This window comes from Pleurodeles waltl, chromosome 11 (genome assembly GCF_031143425.1).
Source record: "Pleurodeles waltl isolate 20211129_DDA chromosome 11, aPleWal1.hap1.20221129, whole genome shotgun sequence".
In the NCBI taxonomy this organism is placed as follows: domain Eukaryota; kingdom Metazoa; phylum Chordata; class Amphibia; order Caudata; family Salamandridae; genus Pleurodeles; species Pleurodeles waltl.
The window spans coordinates 178160821-178187091 of NC_090450.1; the positions used below are offsets into that span (position 1 = coordinate 178160821).

The following is a 26271-nucleotide window of genomic DNA, read 5'->3' on the forward strand; positions in this document are numbered from 1 at the left end:
AAATATAGTCCTCTAAATAAGTAGACCTCCTCCGGATTCTCTTCTTGTCAGGATAATGATCAACTGCACCAAGCACATAAACCACCATGATCAATTTTCCACCTCCTGTAGCATTATTTCTGACCCCTTTGAACATTGGTCTGAATATCTTGACCCGTTGGATTTTTGCCCAGAAAAGCCACACGGCTCTAATTCCCAGTTTGCACAACTGCTGTTTTACCAGCATTGTTAAACAGCTTTACTACTATTCATGGTTTAATGAATTCGGACCATGACCTAGCCTTCACAGGCACCCATGTAAATTCCAACCTAGTCACCCACTCTCATTTCACAATTCGTTACAGTTTTTCAAATTAAAGTACTTCTTTCTTTCCCCTAGCTTCATCTCCTCAGACTTCCTCACTCATAGCTCAGTAATACCATCACCTAACATTTGTTCCACATCATTCACCCTGGAACTATTTTCAAGTTAGGTGTACGATCTCAGACTAACCCAAAAGGAGTCCTACCGGTTAGCACTATCAGCTTTGTTCTTCCAGTCTAAACCTTTGATTCTAGTCAGCAGCAAAAAAGAACAAGAAATTAACATAAAAGGATATTTCTATGTGGTCATTGAGTCCCTAGTCCTAGGTAAACATTATTTGGCTATGAAAAGGGATAGTATTTTGGGTTGACCCTATCAAAAAGAGTTGGGAGTCTCTCTGGATCTTAATGCCCAACCACAAGTGGTTGTGGGACAACTGGAAGATGGACGTGAAGATTTTGCTGAAGGTTTCCCAGAAGCATTTAAATCCAAATTGGGCTGTTTTAAAAATCATATACACAGAATAAAACTCAAAGAAGGTGCCATTTCTGTAGTTTCCAAGGTAAGGAAAATGTCACTAAATTTACAATGCTTTGTTTGTAGTAGACTGAATGGGTTCAGTGCGGCAGGGATAATAACTGGTCAAAGCCACCAAATGGTTGGCTTCTGTGGTGGTTGTGAAGACGACAAGTAGGCAGCATTTGTCTTATGAGGAACTCTTGAAACACCTGACCAAATGCTCATTCTACCCAAAAGGGTTTAATTCTTGAAATGATACTTGGGTACACTTGTAGAAATCTACCCTGATAGAATTGGGCAATAAAGATACCAATCTATTTTCAAGCACTTGATGTAGATTTTGCAGTTATTTCTGAGCATTACTCTGTTTCACTTTCTGTGTCCTGGACATCGAAGGCCTAACCTGCCTCTTACATTAAAGATGTTATATGTAGACATTAGCACTGGGGCCAATTTCATATGTCATAACATAAGGACTTACTTAAGAATTAATTGGAACATACTGACTTACTAGTCTTAAAGTTTCCCTCTGCCAGTGGATGTTGAGCACCTCTAAATATGCATCCTGTGTCTCCATGACTTATTCCCAAATATAGGATCTTATCAAAGTCCCTGGGAAGCTTTGTCTTGCTCATCATATACCAGTTCACAGTCAATAACCCCTGGGGGTTTGTGTGGGATGAGTATATACAATGGTGATCTTCCCCTTACTAACGTTCATTGGATATCATAGCCATTCTTGTATGTTTTCTGCCTTAGCTTCTAGAAGGCTTGTTTTGTGGCCCAGGAGCATATTTAAGTGGCCAGTCAGTCTCATCATGCTTCAATGATCCAATCAGTGCTTCCTTCTCTGTCAGGGCTGTTTCCTTCTTCGCATTGGCTACTATTGATATCAAACTTTCTCTAAAACTGGTATCCCAGATAGTAGCTTTTGAAACATCTCAAGTCCCCGTAGTATGGAGATATTCCCTTATGGCTGATCAAATCTAGGTCCAGTTTTCCCCACCCTGTAGAAGATATATGCCTCCTCACTATCTTTGGTCTGAAAATAAAGAGCTAGACCTGCATATGTATTAAGAGTGGCTTGGTACAATATTGTGTGAATGTCTGTTTTGGTCATAATACATTAGAGACAAAAAATAGTTTCAGTGAAAATGACAGATGGACAAGTGGAAAAGGGTTAGCCTGTTTTCCTCAATGTTCATGGCCCTCAACACATCAGCAAGCTCTAGGTTCAATACTACTTCCTCAAAGTTTGTGAAAAATACTGTTTGAGGCATGTGTGACTGCAGATAATGTTCATGCTTCTGCCATCTAGTGTTGGTTGGGGTACTATGACTCCTCTTGCTCGTAATGCGCATGGTTATCAACTCCACTGTTAGATTGTTTTCTTTCTGCCTTGTTCGGATGTGTGCTCCCATGCTCCAGTTTGACACAACTGCAGTGCTCTGTTAACTCTACATGGTTCCTTCCATCCATCTGTATTATTTCTCAATTGTGTTAGTCTTTTCTCTTCATCTCAGGTCAACAACTCTGGCTTCGATCAGGCAACTTTTGGACCAGCCTCACCCCAATGTGGGCCTTCGCACTTTCAGGCCTCTTTCCGTCCCCCAACCATGTCTCCTCACCATGCCTCCACAGTGATGGAATGGACACCATTCCGCTACTGTCCTCACTGCCACAGGTAAATAACTTTGGATCGACCTCTATCAGGTCTGTAAGTTTTGCCTGTCTCCTAAGGACCAGGTTACCTGTGACGCCTGCCACTCCTTCTGCTCCAAGAAGGCCCTGCACAAACGCCGGGCTAGAGATCTCGATATGTCGCGTACGAGTGGAGATGCCATCCAGACCACTTTGACCCTAAGGAAATCAAGGAGGAACACCACCTACAAACGCCAGCTGCAGAAAAGAAAGCTTTCTCCCCCTCTCTTTCCCCCTCCAGTGCTTATCTGGAGATTGAGGATCTTCCACCAGCACAGCCAGCCATTAATATTGTACTTCTTCCCTCTCAACACTGCTCGCAAGTTGAGTAGCCCCTTTCCAAGGGTCGTCCAGCCTCTTTGGAGCACCAGAAGCAGATCACCACTGCCTTCAGGTCATATATGACTATCAGCTTCAAACGTAATGCTCAGCTCCAAAGAAACCATTGAGGCTGACTGCTTCGTCACTGCCCCCACTGGCCTTGTAGTCGACCCGACCACCAGATCTGAAATCGAAGTTTGCATCTGAGTCAAAAGTCTTGGTGCTGACCGCGAAGACTGGCCTCAGGTGGGTGCTGTTGAGCCGATCCTCTATAAACTCCAAGAGATTGACGCATGACAAAAACACTTGGTAATACACTCTCACATATGCAAGATTCTTGCCTGCCCTTTGGGACCTGCGGCTCAGCCGTCCAACCCACAGCTGTCCTTCAAGGAAACCTTGGACATGGCACATACACCCAAGCAGCGCAGGAAAGCAGACAAGGCAACCATTCCTTTTTCTGTCACCACCATCTCACCCTACTCCTCAGTGCTTACCTTTCCCACCCATTTCTCCAGGTGACCCTTTCCCTATACATCTCAGGGGTCACCTCATGGAGTAGGAGGGAGTGGATATCTTCCACTCTCCTCCGCTAGGTGATCCCTGGGACTCCGATGATGCTGACCCACCGGGGGACACAGATCCTGACCTGTACCCTGACTGTCCCTCCACTCCTGATGGCTTCACATTCTACCATGAAGTCATTGGTAGGGCTGCCTCCTTCCACAAGTTGAATCTCCACACTGAGCTTTTGGAGGCACATTTTCTTTTTGAGACCCCGTCTTTCACCCACCGCTCCACCCAGTACCCGTATGCTCGGGGGCATGCTGCGTCACACCCTAGACATCTTCTCCGGGCACACCGTCTATGCCAGGGCCATCACACCCATGGTGGACAAGAAATACATAGCTTTTCCTACTGACCCCTTAGTTGGTAGCTCCTGCATGACTCACTGGTTGTTACTACTGCCCGTAAAAGAGCTAACTCACAGGCAACGTGTGAGGACCTCCACCAGATAAAGAAAGCAAATGTATATAGACGCTGTGGGTACAAGTTTAGCTGTGCTGTTGGCTAACCATTAACAGATTGCCAGTTCTATTGGGCTGTTCTCCAGATATGATCATGCCCATTGGGATGAATTGGAGGAGCTCCTCCAACATCTCCTAGAGGATCACAGGTAAAGGGGATATGAGATTGTCTCTGCGCAAAAGCAGAGCTCCATCACTATCATCTTCTGTGCATCTAGATGTTGCGGACACTGCATCTAGGGGGGGGTCAACTCCAGTGTCCTTCTGTGCAGGAATGCCTGGCTCTGTACCATGAGCTTCAAGCTGGAAATCAAGCAGAACTTGCTTAACCTGCCGCTGGAAAGTTAACATCTATTCAGGCTGCAGGTTGGCCAGTTGCTGGAAAAAATAAAGATATAGAGACAGTGAAAGCCATGGGCAACTTTCAGACATGTGCTACTTGCATCTCTTTGTTGCACGCTCTACCAAGAAGGCTCAAAGACCACCTCGCCTGCAGACCCCATGTCTTACCAGCATTCCCAGCAGTCCTCCCCTAGAGGCCACTTAAGAGGATCCTACAGAAGCAACAACCCAAAAGACTGAGGTAAAAGTGTCTCTCCACCAAAGGCTCCACCACTAAGCCCTGAGTTGCCTCTCCTTTTCCCCGGTCACTGAACACCTGATGGGTGGCACATCCAAAAGTTCTTTCCCACTTGATGGAATGTCACCTCCGACCAGTGGGTGTTAGATAGATTATCCAACATAGTTATTGTCTGGAGCTTATTTCCATGCCTCCGACCATTCCACCTTGCAAACACAAACTCTCCTCAGAACACCAAAGACTACTCAGGAAAGAGGTTCAAGCGCTCCTTCTCAAAGGGGCCATAGAACCTCTCCCCAATCATTAGCAGGGTACAGGAGTGTACTGTTTGTACTTTCTGATTTCCAAAAGAAACGGTTTGCTCCAACCCATTCTGGACCCCAGACCACTAAAAGAATATATTCTTTCAGAGCAGTTCCACATGGTTACTCTTCAGGATGTCATCCCGCTGCTGCAGCAAGGTGACTTAATGGCTGCTCTTGACCTGAAAGATGCTCAGGTTTGTTGTCAGGGGAGATGATTAATAGTGCAAAGTGCTCCCCTTTGGGGTCACCACTGCATCCAGGGTGTTCACCAAATGCCTTGCAGTAATGGCTGTTCGTTTGTGCAGACAGGGCGTTGATGTCTTCCCCTATCTGGACGACCTGGTCATCAAGAATCAGAAATTCTGCAAACTCACAGGCAACACAAAACTTCCTTCACAAGCTTGGGTTTACCATCAATGCTACAAACCCCTGCCTCCAACCTCCTCCAGGTGCACCCCTACCTGGGGAGCAGTCTTCAGGTCAGAAGTTGGCATGGCCTATCTAAATGCTGCCAGGACACAGTCCTTCTAGGCACTGATCCCACATTTTCAACCAGACCACAAAGTCACGGTCAGGACACTCATGCTCCTCCCTGGCATAATGGCCAGTGCCCCATTCCATTGCAGGAGTGCCTAGTGCACCTCTGGTATCAAGCAGTGGGTCATTGGCCCAATCTAGTGTTAATTAGCCTCCACACTTGTCGCTCTCTATAGTAGTGGAACACCAACAAGCTGTTGCGGTGGCGGCCTTTCCTCAACCCAGTTCTGCCAAGTACCATTACAATGGACGTCTCTCTTACGGGATCTGGTGTTCATTTACAGTACCTGACTGTACAAGGCCAGTTGGAAGCCAGTCACTAGGGTCTTCCTTCACATCAACTACCTGGAACTGCCAGCTGTTCACCTTCCTTTGAAGGGCTTTCCTTCCTTACCTAACTGGCAAGTTAGTCCTCATCAAGATGGACAACATGATAGCCATGTATTATCTTCAGAGACAAGGCGGCACCCAATCTCCCCTGCTCTCTTTCCTTCCTTACCTAACTGGCAAGGTAGTCCTCATCAAGATGGTCAACATGACAGCCATGTATTATATTCAGAGACAAGACGGCACCCAATCTCCCCTGCTGTCTGCTACAAGATCGATCTGCTAGCGGAGTAACTTCTGTGAGTGGACAGCAACTTTGCCAACCTCCTCAGCAGGTTGTGGCAAAAAGTCCACAAGTGAGAGCTCCACCTTTAAGTCTTCCTCCAGTACTTCAGCCATTGGGGGTTCCCAGAGATAGATCTTTTCACCACTGTAGAAAACACCAAATACCCAAGCTTTACCTCAGTTGAAAAATGTGAACACACACACTGGCCACAATAAATTTCCCTCACGAGCTAGGGTTCACCATCAATGCTACAAACTCCTGCCTCCAACTCCTTCAGATGCAGCCCTACCCTGGAGGGCAATCTTCAACTTATACATTGGCTTGGTCTATCCGCATGCTGCCCGGATACAGTCCTTCTAGGCACAGATCCCACCTTTTCAAACATACCACTAAGTCACGGTCAGGACAGTCATGTGTCCCATCGACATGATGACCTCCTTTATTGCTATAGTGCCCTATTCTGAGTTACACATGTCCGTTGCAGGAGTGCCTATTGCACTAGTAGTATGAAGCGGAGGGTCATTGGGATGATCTAGTGTTGATCATCCTCTGCACTTGTTGCTCTCTGTAGTGGTGAAACACCAATAAGCTGTTGCAGGGGCGGCCTCTCTTCGACTCAGTACTGCAGAGGACCATTATAATGGACACTTCCATTACGGGATGTGGTGCACACTTACAGGACCTGATTCTCCAAGGGCAGTGGGAAGCCAGTAACTAGCATCTCCACGTCAACTCCTTGAAACTGCTAGCTGTTCACCTTGCTTTGAAGGCTTTCCTTCCTCACTTAACCAGCAAGGTAGTCCACATCAAGATGGACAACATGACAGCCATATATTATCTTTAGAAGCAAGATGGCACCCGATCTCCCCAATTGTCTGCTACAGGATCCATCTGCTAGCAGAGTACCTTTTGCAAGTGGACAGCAACTTTGTTGACCTCCTCAGCAAGATGCGGCAACAAGTCCATGAGTGGAAACTCCACCTGCAAGTCCTCCTCCACTACTTCCTCTTCACCATGCTAGAAAACGTCAAAAGCCCAAGCTTTACCAGGAGAAGCTCTGATCCAAGCCAGTCATAAGGTAAGGGCAGACCAATGGGGCACCATTGGTGGTTGAAGTGCAACCCAGGAGACTTCGATGTTGTTGGTTGCCGTGCCTCAGAGTCCAAACTAAGAGGTGCAATTGAAACCTGTGAGTTTTCTCCCGTCGGATGCGGATAGGACCAGGCCATGAGCTTGATCTTGGTGCTTTGAGGGGACATCCAGAGGCACTCTGGGTGTTAATGCCAGGCACTAGCTTGTATCTACTGAGCCTGACATGTGCTACTGGTGTGCTTTGGGACAGTGGCTGCCAGAAGTGTAGTAAACTGGTTTGCAGGCTCCCAGGGGGAGTTTATATCCCCCACCCAAGAGAGGCAGAGAACCCAGCTAGAAACACTTCAGCAGGGCGCCTGTGACACCACCTCCAGCTGGACTTTACCTAGGTGTCCTTCATTTTGGAGCTACGTATACCTGATACAGCTGAAGCCATCCAGAGCTCTTGTAGAGTGGTGAAGCACCACTAGCCATATGGATAGCTGTTGGTTATAACATCTGCATTCCACACCTCAGACAGACCGTGCATGATGCAGACTATATTTGGCACTATGGTGAGTGCTGGCTGCACAGATGACCCTGACAAACTCCGGGCTAAAGATTGTCTGCAGAGCAGGTACTGGAGGTGGGTTGATTATAACCTGCTTTTAGCTGAAAGGTATCTGGCCATTCCCCTTTGCTGCAAATGGCTGGTTAGAATTGGATGAAACTGCAGATGGACTCTTCCTGGCTACCCTGATGCTGCAGATCCCTGCTGCTATCAAACTGCTCATGTCATTCTTGAAGTGGGTTAGGTGAGTCCGACGATGTTCTGTATCCTAGTCATTGCTGCGGCAGGCCATCAGCGGTTGGTACACAGTGTGCAATCCCCCTCCCTCCTCCCGCTGCCTGGGTGTTTTGCTTTCACTAATGACCGAGCTGACAAAAATCTCTGGAATGCACCTCTAAGTTCAAAGAAGAGATTTATTATTTCACCAGGAGGTTCCTAAAAGGAGATTAGCATGTTGAAAGAACAGGTTTAAAAATAGTCACATACCAAAATGATTCTCCACTGCAATATACACAGCAAATATATGTACTTATATTGTAATGCAAAGCAGATAATTAAGTAAAGATGCATCACCGTAGGGCCTGCCAAGTTCTTCATCTTTCTCATGCCAGCAAGACGATGACCCCGTTCGACTGCGAAAGAGAAAGAGATCTCCCCCCTCACAGGAAAGATATCAGGCATATCTGGGTCTTTTTATATCTTTTTTAAAAAAAAGTGCTTTCTGGAAAAAATCCCCTAATTTCGCAATTCAAACATGCTGGCTAGTTTAGGTCAGGGTTGAAAGAAACAGGTTGGAACTGGCCAGTTTCCCAAGGTGTCACTCAAGCCTAAGCCGTTCCCTGCTGTACCATAAACATCAGTCTAGTACATCCTTATCATGCTAACTGACTAACTCCTCCATATTATGTACTAGCTCTTCAGTGTTAATATGTCCTAGCTCTTCGGAGAGAAAGAGCATAAAACAAGACAGAATGCACAGGAAAATTACAAGCAGTTTTAACATGACAGTGTCTAATGCTACGATAAAGTCAATAGGCAAAACGAATCTAAGGCGAAACTGAATACAACATGTAGTCTGTAACTGGTGAACACTGGACAGCTAATCCAGGTGCAGAGTGGTGCAACACAAAGTCAGTGGTCAAAACACATATTTCACTACACTGGGTGCCATCATGGTGAAGGATAAGCCTCCCCAAAACAGGTGAAACTGGATAAGTTCACCAACATCCGTCTGCTGGAGGCATCCCCTCAGACTGGAACTGGCCTGGAATTGCAGAGAGAAAATGCCCTCACAGATGACTCATTCTCAGTCAGTCAGTGATTTTTAATCAATGATTGATTCTTACAGTGCAGCTAATCACCCGTAGGGTCTCAAGGTGCTGTTTGTGGGTGTGGTACTCAATCGAAGAGCCAGGTCTTGAGGTCCTTCCTGAACTGCTTCAGTGATGTGGTCTGCCTGAGCTTGAGAGGTAGCCTGTTCCATGCCTGATCTGCGAGGAAGGAGAACGATCTTCCGCCTGCTGTGCTTTTCCAGATCTTGGGAACGGCTGCAAGGGTGAGCTGGGAAGAACAGAGATGTTTGTTAGGTACGTAGAAGGTAAGGCGGTGGTTGAGATATGCCGGTCCTATGTTGTGTAGTGCCTTGTGGGGATCAGGAGTTTATGTGATACGCTTTTGACTGGGAGCCAGTGTAGGTCTCTGAGGTGGGAGGAGGTGTGGCTGTGACGGGGATGTCCAGGGTGAGCCTGGCTGCTGGATTCTTTGTAGTCTTGATTGTAGTTTCTTGGAGATGCTGGCATAGAGTGCATTGTCATAGTCTAGTTTGCTAGTGACAAGTGCATGGGTGACTGTCTTCCTCGTGTCAGAGGGGATCCACTTGAAAATCTTTTGCAGGAGTCGGAGGATGTGGAAACATGATGATGAGATGGCGGTGACTTGGCGGGTCATGGATAGATAGGAGTTTAGGATAATGCCCAGATTGCGTGAGTGGTCTGCGATAGCGGGGGCATTTCCCAGTACAGTGGGCCACCAGGAGTCATTGCAGGCAGAAGGGGTGGAGACGATTACGAGGATCTCTGTCTTGTCTGAGTTGAGTTTGAGGCAGCTGGCTTTCATCCAGGCGGCGACTATTCTCATCCTGGTGTGGAAATTTCTCTTGGCCTTTACAGAATAATCAGACGGAGTGGATCAGTTGGGTATCAACGGCATAGGAGTCTATGTTTAGCCCGTGTTGTTTGATGATCTTGGCTAGAGGGGCCATGTAGATGTTGAAAAACGTCGGGCTGAGTTATGATTCTTGGGGCACTCCTCAGCATGTGTCTTTGGGTTCTGACTTGAACGGTGGTAGTCTGACCCTCTGTGTTTTTCCGGTAATGAATGACCTGATCCAGTCCAGTGCTTTATCTCGGATGCTGCCATTGTGTAGTCTGTCCCAGAGAGTGGAGTGGGAGACAGAGAGAAGAGGTCGGGGAGGATCAGTGTGGCCGTGCCTCTGTGGTCTAGTATGAAGCGTATGTCGTCGCTGGATGCTGGGAATGCTATGGTTGCTTCTGAATCTGGATTGGGATGGGTCTAGGATTTGGTGTGTCTCAAGGAATTCGGTGAGTTGCTGGTTGACGGCCTTTTCCGAGCAGAGAGATGGGTCTGTAGTTTTTCAGCTCCCTTGGGTTGGCGGGTTGATCTCGGCGTGCTTCCAGTCTGAAGGGAAGGTAGTGGCCTCGCAGGATCAGTTGATAGTTCAGCAGAGCTATGGTGGCGCTGGCCAGGTTGAAGATATGATGAGGGCAAGGATCAGAGGGTGCTCCCGAGTGGATGGAGTTCATAAGTCTTTGGGTGTCGTCTTTGGTGATGGGGGTCCAGGAGTCCAGGATCTGGTGTGGTGCTGGGTCTGAGGTGGTGTTAATGGGTAGTGTGGGCAGGGTTTGGTTCCTGAAGCCTTCTAAATTCCCTGGGTTTTTTGGAGAAAAAAGGTGTCACGGTCGTTGCAGAGGTCTTGAAAGGGAGGGATGGATGAGGTGTCTGTCCCAGAGGTTTGTGAACTCTTTGACGATAGCAAAGAGCTCTTTGCTGTAGTGAACACAGGTGGTCTTGAATGGCAACTTTTTTGGCAGCTCTGATGTTCTGGTGGTGCATGGTAACTGCATTCTTGTAGGTGGTGCGGTCTTCCATTGATTTACTGTTCTTCCATTTCCGTTCCAGTCATCTGCAGGAGCGTTTGGATTCTTGTAGGTCTGCCAAAAACCATTTAGGTGTTTTGCTATGTCGTTTCCTAGAGGTTTTCTTAGGGGGGGGCTACGTTGTTGGTGCATTCCGATAACCAGCGGTGTAGATTGGATATGCCTTCACTAGCGTCCGCTGCGTCTGTTGGGGGGAGTGGTTGAGAGCGTTGGGGTTGTTGTGCTTCTGTAACTTTGCCCCACTGTCTGCCGTGGGGACAGGGGACATAGTGGCGTTTAGTGTTCTTTGTGAAGGTAAAGTGGACACAATTGTGGTCGATCCAATGGTGTTCGGAGGTGTGAGAGATGGTGATGTTGTTCCTTGCTGAGAAGACAGGGTCGAGAATGTGTCTGGCTCTGTGAGTGGGGACCTTGACGAGTTGTTTGAGGTCATGTATTGTGAGGTTGTCCTGGAGGTTTGTGTTGGGAGTCATCGTGGGTATCAAGTTGGATGGTGAGGTCGCTGAGTAGGATGTAGTCGGAGGAGGGGGCGACAAGGTCAGCGATTTCTTTGCAGAGTTGGGGTTGGTGTCCGGGCGGCCTGTAGATGAGTGTGCCATGGAGGGAAGATGATTTTTTAGTTGTCTGGAAGTGTAGGTGTTCATGAGTTGGCTGAGACTGTGACTCGTTGGTAGTTGTCAGACGAAGGGTGTTCTCGTAGGCTATGGCAATGTCTCCTCCAGGCCAGTTGGTTCCGTCCTTGTGGATGATTTTGTAGTTGTCCGGGACAGCCATGGCAATGTCCGTGGCAGAGGTGGGGGTGAACCATGTCCTGGGCAGTAAGGTCATGGAGGTCCCAGACTTCTACTGCATGCTTGATGAGGTAGCGTGTATTGAGTATACACTTGAGGTGGTCGTCCGTGCTTGGTACGGGATCGTGAGGTGGTCTTTGGAGAGTACAGGAGCACGTGCGGCATGAAAAAGGTCCATGAGTGTTTCTGGGGTCGGCTAGGTGGCAGGTTGAGGATCGCATTTAGTTTTGGCGTTGAACTGGCGGATGGAGCAAGGACCAGGGTCCGTGGCACTGGGCACAGATAGGTTTGCCTTTGGTGCGCCTGTTGTGCGGCTGCGCAGCAGCGGCTATAAAGAAGAAGAGGGATGTGGGGTCCGGTCAGCTAAGAGATGGAAAAAGCGATTCGCGGGGGAGGACGGTGGCAGGGCCGCAGGGGCAGCAGCGGTGCGGGTAGAGTGAAAGGAGAGAGAAAGGGACAAGAGGGAAAAAATTTAATAAAAGACGGAAAATGAAAACAGAAGTAAAAAACCGAAGTAAAAGCAGGAGTAAAGAGAGACAGAAGATACTTACTAGCCTATTGTCACTAGGGATGAGGCACAGACGGGAGCCTGCAGGGTGGAGATGTGTCTTGAACTGAGAGTCAGGAAGGCTCTCAGTTCTCTAGGCAGAGGCAGCAGCAGCTGCAACAGGTGGAGCTGCACAGGGGAGGGCAACAGACGCTTACCAGGAGGTCAGAGCAGTCGCACTTAACCACTGATGTTCCATTTCAGGTCATCCAATCCTCATGGCAGATTTTTTAAACCAAAATTAGGGAAGTGGGTGCTGCTGTTGCACTCCTGTGGCAGGACCTGTGCAATCCCAAAAGTTGTGTAACTGAAGCAGAGTTGCATATCCATTTTTGTAGGCTCTGTTAAGGCACTGCATCAGACAGTCCAGAATCTTCAAAGCTTAGAGGATTAAATAGAAGCCAGAATCAAAGGTGCCGAGAATCTTTCCCTGATGGGCTTACCCAAAGGGTGGAAGGTTCCTACTTAAAACAACTTCTCGACACCTGGATCCATACCTTTGTGTTTGCGGAGATGCTCTCCACTTGCTTCCTCATTGATGGGGCACGTAAGGCACTTGCCCGAAGGCCTCTGCTGGGGCCACACTCCTCCTATACCATCATAAATTGTTTCCAAGAGTGTAGATGTGGCTGGAGAATGTGAGGGGGGCCTCCAGCGGTGATGGTGACGCTTCCGCCACAGACATAAGTCGCTGAAAGGGAGGGTGGAACTGGTGGACCTTGGCAGTACTGGAGATCTCAATGGACACAGCTGATAGAAAGTGCTTGGTCTCCCAAAGCGCGAACTCTGACACATAACCTCTTGCTGATAGGACTTGATGCCAAGGTGGCATGTACTATACAAAGATTTGGTGCTGTTTGGGGTAATTAGGGAGGGATAAGTTAGTGTTTTATTTGTTTTGCTTGTTCCCCACTTGGCACTGACCTACAGCGACTGCATGGACACAATACTGTTCTAAATGTATCACAAGACTGTAATTAATGCCAAACAATCATAGAAGAGTGAAAATTATGACCTGGAATGTAAAGGGTCTCCTTGATGGGATTAATCTGAGAACCATCCTGCAACATGTCCTCTTGCAGCAAGAGACTCACCTCCTGGGCTCCAGATGCTACTTTGTGGCTAGGCACAGGTAAACAAGAGTATTCCACTCTGGCTTAAGCAGGGACTCCAGGTGGTGGCAATACCACTCCACAGACCCTTCCTGTTTGTTGTTTCTAAGACACACATTGACGGGCAAAGCTGCTTTGTGGAGCTGGATGGGACATTTAAAGGGATTCCTTAGGTTTTAAGTAGTGCTTTTGTCCCTCCCTCCTTGATTGGTATCACTTTGCAGGCCCCATCTACCGCTATGACTTGAGTCAGATTGGGCACCTTAATTACTGGCAGAGACTTCAATGCTTTATTGGATACAGCACTGGACACCACTTCCACCACTTTACCTGTTGGCCCCTGGACTTCGGGTACATGGGTTGCTTATATGGAGCTCACGGACATCTGGCAGACAGGGCAACTGCATGAACTCAACTTTACAAATTATTCTGCATCACACAACCACAACTCCAGGCTGTTTCTTTATGCCAACTGACTGTTTAGATATAGTCTCTAGGGCCTAAAGTCTTCCAAGAGATCTTTCTGACCATACGCCTGTCGAATGGCTTCTTTGCAGCTGAAGCACGAGAGGCATTTGGCATTTAAACGCCTGGTGGCTTAGGAACAATTCTTTTGTGGACCTCTAAAGCAAAGTAATTATGGATTACTGTGAGACAAATGCACCCTCCAAGTCCTCTCCTGTGAGCCAGTGGGGGCCTTTAAAACAGTGATCCAAAGCCCTGCCTTTTCCATATAATGCAGTAAAGAAAGAGATAGGGAGCAAGAGGTCATGGAATTAGAATCTCAAGGTTGGACCTCAAGATCAAGAACACCACAGAACAGACAGAAGAATGAAAGATGCAGTTGGAAACACCTCCTCCTGATCCTAGGGTGGAGACTATAAGACACTGTCAGATACACTTGGAATAGGTCTCGATACAGAGATTATGAACAGGGCAATAAAGTGAACATGCTGCTTCACTGGCTAAGAACAAGGATAGTTGTTTCAGTTCTTGCAGCTGATGGTCACCTGGTGACATAATCATTTAGTATTGCAGCAGAGTTCACAAATTCTTATCAAAAGCTCTATAAAAAGAGGGCCCCTCCTCCACTGGAACTGTTGCATTCCATTAGTGTACACTTGCCAATGCGGTCCCTTTCCGAGTCCCACCGAGATGAACTGGACAGCCGGCTGACCCTGGAGGAGATCCAGGCAGCCGTAGCCCACTCGCAAGACTGCAGGCACCAATGGCTTCCCCATAGAGTTCCTAAAGAATCTTCTACTCATAACACCACATCTTTTTGACCGTTTTCAAGTGATCGCACGAGGAGGCTCCCTTCCAGATGAACTCCGTTGCACAACTGTCTCTACCATTTACAAAACCATATACCTCCTCACATATTGTGAATTGTATAGGCCTATCTCCTTACTTAAGTTGAGAATAACATTTTGTCCAGAGTCCTGGCCATTAGACCAGACAAAGTTACCAAGACATTGGTCCATGAGGACCAAAACTGGTATATGCCCGATAGAAGTACCGGGCACTGTTTACGCATACTGCACATGGCACTGCCCTAATTCGAGGGGCTCAGGAGCACTGCTGCATTATCCCCATTGAATTATAAAAAGCCTTTGATAAAGTTTACTGCCTCTTCTTGCTGCAAGTGCTGCAGATGAACATTGAACATAGGTTTGTGGCGGCGTGTATAATACCCACTGTGCACATGTGAGAGCAAACGTTTTACTTTCTCCCTGTTTCTTGTCATGCACGGTAAGCGCCATGTCTGTCAAGTTTTTCCTCCACATTTCGCACTGGTAATAGAGCCATTGGCTGAGTGGATTAGGAGAGATGCTCAAGTGGATGGATTCCTTCATTCAAATGGTTTAGAAGATAGGGTATCCTTCTATGAGGGCGATATGCTGCTGTATACCCAGCACCCACAAACTTCACTGCTTCGATTGACAAAGATACAGACAGTCTATAGTGATGTGTCAAGCTAACGGTCAATTCGGGGAAGTTGACATATGTACACCTTATGGGTCTTCCACCAAACTTCAGGTGACTAAAGGCCTGTTTCAATATCTCGGCAACTGTAGAACTAGGAATCAACAAACAGCTTGAAACCTGAACAACACCCTAGTATTACGGTGTACCCGAGCAGACTTAAAAACCTGGGCTTTACTGCCCCTTAATCTGATGACTAGAATGGCACTCTATATTGTACTTCACTGCATCCTTTATGTACCGCAAAATTATTCATACATAGTCCCGCCCTTTTTCTTTCAAGAACTATATTCGCTGGTCTCCAAGTTCTGCTGGGCAGGCACGCTCCCTTTCATTTGTCAAAATGTACTCTTTCAGTATGTGGGGGAGGCTGAGGTGCATCGGATATTCAACTTTACTGCCAGGTAGCACAACTGATACAGTTTAGTGACTGGTTATTCGGTCATGGACATGACTCTTGGAACATGGAATCGGATACCCATGAAAAACTAGGGACTCTGGGCCTGTTATATTGTGAGTGACCTCCTAGTTTGCTGCCATAAGTTACATGCCTCTCCCCTTGTGTTGGCAGGTGGCCCTGACCCATATTAAGTGGCTTGGAAAGCTTACTGCCCAGACCCCTCTGTGGGCTGTACTAAATTAAAACAAGTGACACATCTCCATGGGTTCCACCCATGGAATCTTATTGGTGTCTCCAGAATGTGGATGGTTGGAGCCGTGGCCATATTTTATCCTTTGATCCGCTAGTTGAAAAACCTGATTTACATAAACCTCAGTTCTTCTGGTATCTTCAGATGCTGTATTATCATTAAATACTAGCATACTACACATAATCCTTTAGCAAGTATACTCCACATTACCACTGACCTACACCAGAAGGTGGCTTTACTAGGGGTCATGGAGGGATAGACCAATTCATGTAGTCTTACTGCTGTAGGCTTTATTGTGGCCACAAGAGACATTGCCCGATATTGGCAAAACATTAAACCCACCACTGTTGCAAGTCGGTGTCAGAGGCTTGAACTATTGTAATGCAGCCGAAAAGAAGATCTGTAAATGGAGAGGGTGTGCAAACAAACATCAGAAGATATGGTGCCCTGGGATCCCTGACCAAACAAATATTGATGATTACTTTGAGGGGTCATGTTCCTTTTTATTTTCTTTGCAAATGTTTTTCCAAAGTTATTTCTAGAAACTTTGTAACAATGTGACGGTACATTACTGCTTTCTTCTGTACCTAGTGCCATTATGTGGTTGTATACAGTGTTTATGTAGTATACCAAATCAATAAACAGACATTTAAAAAACCCTAATCGCTTCTCTTGTGCACCTTAAGTAGCGGGCAGGGGATTTCCCTGAAACCTTTTACAACTTACAGGTTGCTCTTTTCCTCACTGTACACAAAATCTGATGCTCGACCCTCTGTCCTACTATAACCACCTGTTGGGCATACAAATAACTGTGTTTGCAGCAAATTACCCAGACCTAAGATTTCTCTCTAGTGACCACTCCAACGGGGAAAATGGATGGTTGCACTTTGCAACCGAGACTTGGTCCATCTGCCTTCCTGACCATTGCCTCTGTCTCTAAGAGGGCGTTAAGGCAACTACAGTCTTCGTGTCTGTTTGTAACAAGTCCATCTTCTTTTTTCTTTCTGAAACATTCAGGATGTTTATGCTAGCCTATACTGATGTCACATGATAAAGTTTTGATCAGTGTTGAATTCTACACAAAAAAGTTACTCCTGTATCCAACCTTCATAAGCTGTAGGGCCTCCCCTACTGGTTTTATGGACTTTCTTTTCACCAGTCTACTTTTATTCAAGTCTTGTGATGTTAGTGATCCATCATCTTGCAATAGAATATGGGTATTTTTTCACACCTCTCTTACATGAGGTTCTTTGTGCCAGAATGAGTTAATTTTGTCTAGGGTGTCTGTGGACCTGTAAGTGGGAAAGTGCTTTTTGAAATCGACCCTGTGTGCTATTTCTACACAGACCACATTTTCCTACATTAACTGTAACATTTGAGTGAGGACAAGCTATAAATATTCCACCATTTTGTTGCATTTTACCTCTTCCAAACCTTCCAGCTCACATAGCGCCACTATGTGTCACATGATTTTGGCTCCCTTCAACTAGTCACCTGTCAAGGAGCCGAAATCACAGGGTGGCAAGAAAGACAAGCTGAAAACGAATGCACAAAATGAAATGACTTTCAAGCTTGTCTTTGGCAGCTGTAAGCAGCCTGTGTCTATTAAGAGGTGTGAAAACACCCATGGACATCTGGAACAGCCTCAACACCTTTTTTATGGGGGTTGGGGGGGGGGATTGAGGGTTTGGTGAGGAGCAGAGTGTCTTGCCTCTTAGGTAGCTGTTGGCAGAACGTCCCCCCCCTACCTCACACAGTGAAATTCATTTATAAGTTGGCAGGTATGCTCTTCCCATATGTTTCACACTCTAATATTGTCTCCCCTGATGCACTTCGGTATGTATTCACACTTACTTTGGAATTTATTCAGTGTTTGATTCTGCTGCTGTGACTCTCGTGTCAGTCTAGGTGGTGCAGTTGCTAGTTCAAGCAGTTTTCCTCATTCTTCACATGTTCCTACTGTGACAGTGGACATGGCTGTGGTGAAACTTTTCCCAAGTTCCTCCATCTTAGTCTTTAGATCGTTCCTCCATTCCTTCTTGAGATCCTGGAGTAAGGTTTGGAGATCTGCTTTTATCAAGAAAACATAATCATCATTTGTAGACATCATGGTGTCTTGCAAACATGGTGAGTTTGCTTGTAGAACACGGGGCTCTTGTGCAAGTGTTCAGTTGATGAGAAATCCTCATTGGCCCTTTACAGAATATTGTGCATCTGCACTCCATCAAGCTGACTTGGAGCAGCCTCTTAGGATGAAAACTGAATGTGTCTCTGATCAGTTATCACTAGGAGTGACACAAGGTGGAATTGGGTCTAGTCTACAAAGCTTGAAAAGCTGCACAGCTTACATATAGTTTTTCTTCGAGTTCTTATTTCATTTATGTTGGGTCCGGCTGACTTTTTCCTTGGTCCATTTATATACCCATCTCAAAGAGACAATTTAATCTATGCACAAACAATAATATTGTTAGTTTGATTCACATACGTTAAATATTGGCAACTGCTCTTCTCTTACAATATGTTTTCTGTACTTCCCTCCTAGTTGAACAGAAGGAGAAAGACCCCGTGCTCAGACTAATTTCTCTGCAGAATGCTGATGGCTCCTGGAGCCTGAATGCGGATTTTGCATCTGCCCTGGGAATACGTGAAGAAGAACTCAAGGCAAATCAACCTAACAAGGTACTAGTCAGTGGAAATAGTGATATTTTATATTTGGAAATTAGACTGTGATTATGAAAGTAACTTTCATCTGGGAAAGACCCCACATTAACAGAAAGTATTTTTGTTTTCATTACTTTTAAAGGAAATAAATAACAAGTAGGTTGCAGATACAATCCAATCAACAACAAACTATTATGATTCCCAAATGTATAAACTGATAGCGTTCTTAACATAAATACAATTGTCCCTATGTAACACATCCCAATTGGTAAATTGATTTCCAAGTTTATAGTGAGTTCTATCATTTCCTGCATCTCTTGGATATAAACATTTATTTTTCTAGAATTCACTGCTGTCCATATTTAGGGACATTTTGGTACTGGATTTTTTGTGCTGCGTTTGTTTGAAAAGTTGCTGAGAATATTGAGATGTTTTCGTCACAATGATCTCAGGTATCGTAAATGAACATGTTATTTCTGTTCATACTTTGTTGTCCTTAGGAAATGCAGATTTTGTCATAGTTTATGGTAGTATTGATTTTTTCTATATAATTGATCTGTCTTTCCTTCTATGTGGCTTGAGAGTGGAATATAAACGTTTTGTGCGATCACCAGAAATATTTCTTCACAAATATTTCATGCCTCCCATTATATTCTGCCTTTATTGAGGGAAACATACCCTCATATTGTCTGTTTTATTGATGTGTATTTTCTATTCTGTTCTGACATTAAAGTTTAATTGGATCATCTTCCCAAATAGAGCAACACACTCAAATCATCATTCCAGATGACTGCCAATTTAAGGCATTCTTTGTAAAAGGTTGTCTCTAGAGAAACATTATGGCTGTCATTGGTGTATTTAGACAAATTACTTTGGAAGAGATATAAAACATCTGCAGGCTTTAAGATAAACAAAACAGGAGTATATTGTGGGAAAAAGTCTCAATATTCTATCTCATTTTCAAATCCTCAAAATTGAGTATAACTGAATATTTGTAGACATATTGGAAAACATGCAATGAAATATATCATAGATATGCTAACTTGTCAGCAGAGACTGACTTATCAAATTGCAGTCACCCATTCCTTAGAAGTGAGCAAATAAAGGAATAATAATGACTGATCCAACAGAGGTAGAAACACTTAAAAGTTTTACTCATACATTCTATGAATTCAGTATGTGTTTCGTATTAAAGAACTATGAAATTATTGAAAACATCCATTCTAAGCAGGCACAAAATCATGATAGAAATAGTGGTATAAAATGAATGGACACCCAGAAGTTGAATCATTAGTTTTATTGTTAGCGAATGTGTTTGATGTCTGCAGAAATGATGTGGCAGTAATGAATTCAGATGTTGAGACACCTACTTGGCATGAACCAGTCCAGTAAAGGGTAATGGATCAGTCAATCATAAATATTTATTTGGGGTTAAAAATTAAATTCTCATAAAAAAGCACAAAACAAAACTCAAATAAATCAATGTATGTCAAATATATTTTTGGGAGAGACAATAAAACACACACAGAGGTAAATTTATCTGTAGCATTGTCTGCTTCTTTTTTCAAACCTGTATCCTCTCACATGATTAAGACCATAGATGAAAAAAATGTGCTGGTAACTTGTAACCATTAAGATAGCCTATGTTTAAAAACATAGCACTTACGAGCAGCCTATCAACAACAGCTCTCTTGATACGGATACATTGTCTCACTTCACTGCAATCACACATTTATGTACTTGTATTGTTTAAAATGTGTGATGAGTAAGAACAAAGCCACAAGGCATTTTGAACTTTGCACTTACAAGCCACAAATAGCAGTACTATCACTGAAGGGGAAGATTACTTTTATTCTACCCTCTGCTGGTTAAAGCGTGAGAGATCTTTATTCATAGTTTTTATATTTATGACCTAAATTTAGGATACATCTATTTGAGAAACTATAAATTGTACTGGTAGTTATTTTTGCATGATTAACTAATATCGACCTCAGCAGTTCCCTTCTTGGATTGTCTACGCAATCCTCCCAATCCAGATTTTGCAGCAACCACAACACAGAGACAGCCCTCATTGCAGCTACTGATGACATCCGAGCCCTACTCGACCAAAAAGAGACTGCAGCTTTTATCCTCCTAGGTCTCTCAGCAGACTTTGATACGGTCTCCCACCACACACTCATCACAACTCTGCACATCATAGGCATCCAAGCAGCTGCCTTCAGATGGATCACCTCTTTCTTCACCGGAAGAACACAAAAAAGTCTGCCTTCCCCTCTTTCCCTCCGAACCCAATGAAATCATCTGTGGAGAACCCCAAGGATCCTCGCCCAGCCCCACCCTCTTCAACACTTATAGGACACCTGTGGCCATCCTCACCAAAACCCATGGACTAACCATTATATTGTGTGCCGATGACATACAGCTCATCCTCTCCATCTCCGAAGACACCACCAAGACCAACTTTTACAACTGCGTGCCAGACGTCGCCAACTGGGGAAAAGGACAACTGCCTGAAGCTCAACACGAACAAGGAAGAGGTACTGATTTTTGGAAACAAAGGCTCCCCATGGGACACATTCTGGTCGCCCTCAGAACTCAGACCTACTGCTACCCCCACTAATCACGCTAGGAACTTAGGCATTATTCTGGAAAACAATCTAACCGTGACAACTCATGACAACATTCTAACCATGCTCCTTCATCCTCTGCATCCTTTGTAAGATATTCAAATAGCTACCCCCAGAGCTCCAGACAAACCATCACCCAAGCCCTCATCTTATGCCAACTGGATAACGGCAACGCACTCTACGCAGGGATCGCAGCTCACCTCTGACAACCACAGACCATAAAGATCGCTGCAGACAGACTCATCCTGGATCTCCCTAGACAAACCCACATCACCCTTTACCTCAGGGTACTCTTCTGGCTCGCTGTGTAAAAAAGATGCCAGTTCATGCTTCTTACCCATGCATACAAGGCCCTACTCAACTGCGGACCCGCCTAAATGAACCACTGCCTGAACTTCCATCAGCCCACCAGACACCTCTGATCGCCATCACTTTCTTTAATCCTCTCCTCTGCATCCAGCATAGCAGATACGGAATCGGTCCTCCTACTACCTAGCAGTGAAGGCATAAAACGAGCTCCTCTTTCATCTGGGGACCTCCCCAACTTTTCCAGAGTTCTGTAACTCCCTGAAGACCTGGCTATTCGGCTAATCAACTGGACCCTGCCAGCACCTGGATACAATCATGGGCGACAAGTAGTGTTCTGCAAATCATTTGATTAATTGGTTGATTATACTGTGTACACCATGAAGATAACAAGTGGTTCATGGTGTTTTGATGGGTTCCTTTGTATTTGTATGTGCCAACGAATCTTGTTTGATCCATCCCCAACCTCCAGCTTTCAATATACATGCCCAGAACGAGCAACTCTTGTCTTGATTTTGCACACACATTTTTTTGGGGAAATTATGACTTGATATCATCTATCTATTTAAGGCTTTTCTTTTGGAATACTTAAGGCTATAAAACTATCCACATTCACCCAAAACGAGTAGTTTTAACCATTTTCATCATTGTTTTTCACACTGTTAGGATTAAGTCACAAGCGCAGTACCCCTATCTTGCCCAACATAGACCTCCAGTTCACAGTCCAAGAGAAGCTAGACCCTCCAACAATGTGGAGTATGCCACTAGTATACCTCATCACGATACTTATGTAGATACTTACAAGCGGCAAAGCTGAATTTAGACTGCGTAAGGTTTTGTACAGCATTATTTGTTTATTAAGCTCACACTCAACTATAGCATAAAGGAAGTCATTAAGAAGTAGGAGTAATATTTATTGAAAAAGCTATTGTTCTTTATCTCTATTTTTCCTCAAAAGTAGGCTACATGACTAAGCAATACAAATATCTGGTATTTTCTTCATAGAATGGTCATTCCTGTTGGATCTCCTGGAAAAGCATCCATTTGGGTTTTATTTAGAGAAATCTGTCATTCGGTGTGTTTTTGTTAACTAAGGTAATATATTTGTTGACTTTGAAACCCCGATACATAGTTAAAGTGACAATCGGATTTAAGTATTCAGTTCAGTTTGTGATGTAGGCAAAAAACATTTGGCACCTGAATTACTTTTAGGTCATTTGGTGGTTTAAAAATACTCATAATAAAATATGTGTTGAGAAACAGATATAACGGTGAATGATAATCAAGCTATTAGTAAGTAATACACAAAGGATTAAACCATGCAGATTTTTGTCAGTCTATGCTAGCTTTGCTATTCTGTGACTTGGGCAATGATAGGTGAAATAATAAAATCACATATATTGTCTACATTCTAATAAGGGTGTTCAAATAAGCCACTAGAAGCGGAAGCAGTACCAGTGCTCTTCAGGGTGTATTAAAGTATTAAAAGGCCTGTGAATTATCACATGTTAATCCCATGAACCACTATCAGTAGTAGCATGAAATATAGGAGTTTATGCAATCTTTAATGGTAAGATTAAAAGATACTAAAGGTCTTACACCGAGACCATTTCTGGTAGTCTTCAGAATGTGTTTTTTGTAAAATCATGTGGTAGAGAGGGCAAAGCCTGCTAGAGGCCAAGATGGAGGCTCCATAGAAATCTCTGGTGGATTGGGAGGCACCTCAGGTTCATAAACTCTGCTGTGGGGGTGGGTAGGTTTGGGAGGCGGGAGCAGGATACAGGTGCACTACATGTTGGGAGCTGGAATCTGACCTTCTGGGACCTGGAATTCACTTTCTGCTGTTACCAGGACCCAAACTGGCCTAAGAATGAGCCAAGCGCTAATCAGACATGGCTCAGATCTTCTGGCACAAACCTGGGTGTCTGAACCGTCACATGTACAATCGATGACAGAGTGGACACGAGCTGACTGACAGTAATAGTCTTGATACACTTCATTGGTATGGAGCCCGTGAGCTGGAATCTATAACACTTTAGTGGAGGTGAACCTTGACAGATGAGAACACAGGATGTTGTGAGTATTCCAAATCCCCCCCTCTTTGAAACTGAACATCATCTACAACATCTTAGGGAGACTTTTTTACTGATGCCAGCATCTGGTGTAGGAAGCGTGAAAACATAAACAATTTACTAACTCCTAATCTTTCCTAACATATGCTAGCTGTGTGATCCTGAGCTACAAGTGTAGGAGTAGTAGTGCAGGGGGGACTTATTGGGCCTCCCTTCTCGTACTGAATACTTCTGAATGCCAGTAGACACGTTATGGCACTTGGTGGCTAGGTGAGGAGTGGAATACTGATCTGAGGGATTATTGCTTGAAGCTCCCTCAGGTTATTGCCTTTTAACTTCAGACACTGGCACTATTAAGATCCTGTGTTGCGGCGCTACAGAGACACTATGATCTTTAGTCTTTGCCTTCAAAACCACACAAGGTACGGTAGGTACATGTTGCCTGACCGTCTTGGGGCAGAGACTGAAGTACATAACCTTCATCTGCTACTGCGAGAACTCAACACTGTCCTTATTACCATTATTGGCTGTCAGAATTCATCTCTTGGGTCATGTTCGTCTCAAAATCCTCCAGGCAATTGACTTTCGATTAAGCTTTCTCAAGGAGCATGGCACACACATCCTTGAAATACACTGTTATGCCCGAGACAGCGTGAGGTGCCATACTTGAGAAGATCACCTCACTTGATCTTTTTGATCCCTTTGTCCTGAAGGAACTGTGTAGACAAAGAATGCGGTCATAGCCATGTACTTTGCAGTGGGGGAGTGCCCCTGTGTGTTTTTTTTACCTGAGGATTGTCTCTATCAAGCTTTGATGTTAGACAGTCGGGTGATTGAGATCGTGTTATTTAGTTTCTCGTTTGACTCATTTCACAACTGTCTATAACGCAGCTTTCCGTCTGTTTCTTCTGAGAAACAATCAGTAGCCTACTAGTTATTTCCCTGCTTCTGGCTACCCCGGGAGATTTTATCAAATGCTTCGGAAGTGCCATTTTTAGTTGCCATCAGGCATTATATATGGTGAAATGCATTAGTACACCTGGCTTTGAAATTAGCTGCTTTCAATAGTCTGATTCCTTGCAGGACTTCATATTGATACTATTTGTATGTCTATATGCTGTATGCAACCTTGATCTTCAGTAAAATTCCCACTCGCCTTGTACATTTGTCCTATCCTCATTTTTGAAGCATTCCTCTCTCTCTATCTCAATCTCTCTCTCTCTCTCTCTCTCTCTCTCTCTCTCTCTAGCATCCTTCTATAAGGTTTTGTGGAATTTACATTTATTACTTTCTTTCCCACTAGGATATTAATTCTACTGTTTGGGCAACTGTTTTGGCTCTGATTTGGCTTCACAGCACTGGTGCTGATCGTAAGGATGAGTGGGAGTTATTGGAATGGAAAGCGCTATCATGGGTCAAGGCAAAGGCAGGTAAGACATAGAGCCTGGCAGTGTTCTCTCACCCATCTCTTGATATGGCCATGTGTTTCTCTCTATTGACCTTCACCTAATTGCTAGTGTGTGTCCTTGCTTATGCTGCAGTCACTTTTTTTAAGTTTCTCTATCTCTTTCCCTCTCCCTCCTCTCTTTCTCTCTTCCTATCTCAGTATTCTCTCCTTCCTGTTCTTATTTCCAGACATGTTCCTTTGAGTTATAGCTGTCACTGTTTACCCATCCTGCTTCTCATGTATTTTGTGTTTACTTTTACATTTTCTAGGTTCTACTCTGGGAGGGTGTGTCATGGCTGGAAACTCCCTCCTGAAGGCATCTGTTGATCTCAAAGTGTTTGGATTGTGAGAGGCTAGACCGGGTGACATCTCTCCTTTTCTGTACTGGCTTGTGAAGATAATGTTCTCATTTCAATGCTATTTAGGTGCCAAAGAAATGTAAAACTGAAGTATACCTGTGCTTTCAAAACATGTAGAAGGAACAATAGATTTTAAATGTACATGATTGAGAGGGTAATTGACCACTGTATGATGTATGTTTTTCCAGAAGCATAGACGTCCTAAGGCTACATTACATATGAGTATGGAAGCTGGAATTCAAACTGCAATATGTCACCTTCACTATGCATCCTCAGTGGACAGTACTTTTCATATTAAAGTCGTAAGCTGCCACGGTTTGCGAACTCTGTGTAAGGATTTAAAACGTTTGACATGTTCATGGAGAAGGCGATTCTGATAAATTTGGCATGCCATGTATTAAGTGTTTAATATATACCTTTTAAACACAATTTACTAGTGCAATCACTATATATATATATATCTAAGTGCTCTACATCTTTATATAACAAAACCCGCCATTAAAGTATATATATATATATATATACCGAAAATATGCATTGGATCCTATTCTTTTTTCAAACTCCTATTCGTTTAATGCTTATCCTGTCATTGTATGTAATCACATAGGATACATTAAGATTTATCAGAGAAGTACATATTGTACTACACACTAATATGCCATGTTAATGGAACCCAGTTAGAAAAGTATTCCTTTCCTCAATAATACGTTATCCTACTTGTGTTCATTCTTTCCATGTGGAGCCTACACTCTTATGTGTAAAGATGTACCAAGTACTGGCATGAGGTGTCATCTCAGAGACCCAGTTTGTCGACTGTTTCCCTACTAAGAAGACTTCTTACTTTCTGTATCCGGGCTTTATTGCAGCCAGATTTTCTTTTCCCACCTCCAGCCAATAGGAGGACCTCAGTTACTGTTCTACAAGGGAAGCCATTGGATTAAAAACATGAGAAATAATATTATAAACTGTCAGGTGGCTCAGTCATTC

The 26271-nt window shown here is 44.5% G+C and overlaps 1 protein-coding gene across 2 annotated transcripts in view; it reads left to right on the forward strand.

Moving 5' to 3' along the window:
- VWA5A (von Willebrand factor A domain containing 5A) overlaps nucleotides 1-25815 on the forward strand; it is a 368835-nt gene extending 343020 nt beyond the window's left edge. For both annotated transcript variants that reach the window (XM_069213389.1, XM_069213388.1), the window contains 3 exons: nucleotides 18355-18491; nucleotides 24782-24908; nucleotides 25195-25815. In XM_069213389.1, coding sequence (XP_069069490.1) covers nucleotides 18355-18491; nucleotides 24782-24908; nucleotides 25195-25274 — 344 coding nt within the window. In that variant the 3' untranslated portion in view covers nucleotides 25275-25815. The remainder of the gene's footprint in view (nucleotides 1-18354; nucleotides 18492-24781; nucleotides 24909-25194) is intronic.
- Nucleotides 25816-26271: the final 456 nt, after the last annotated feature.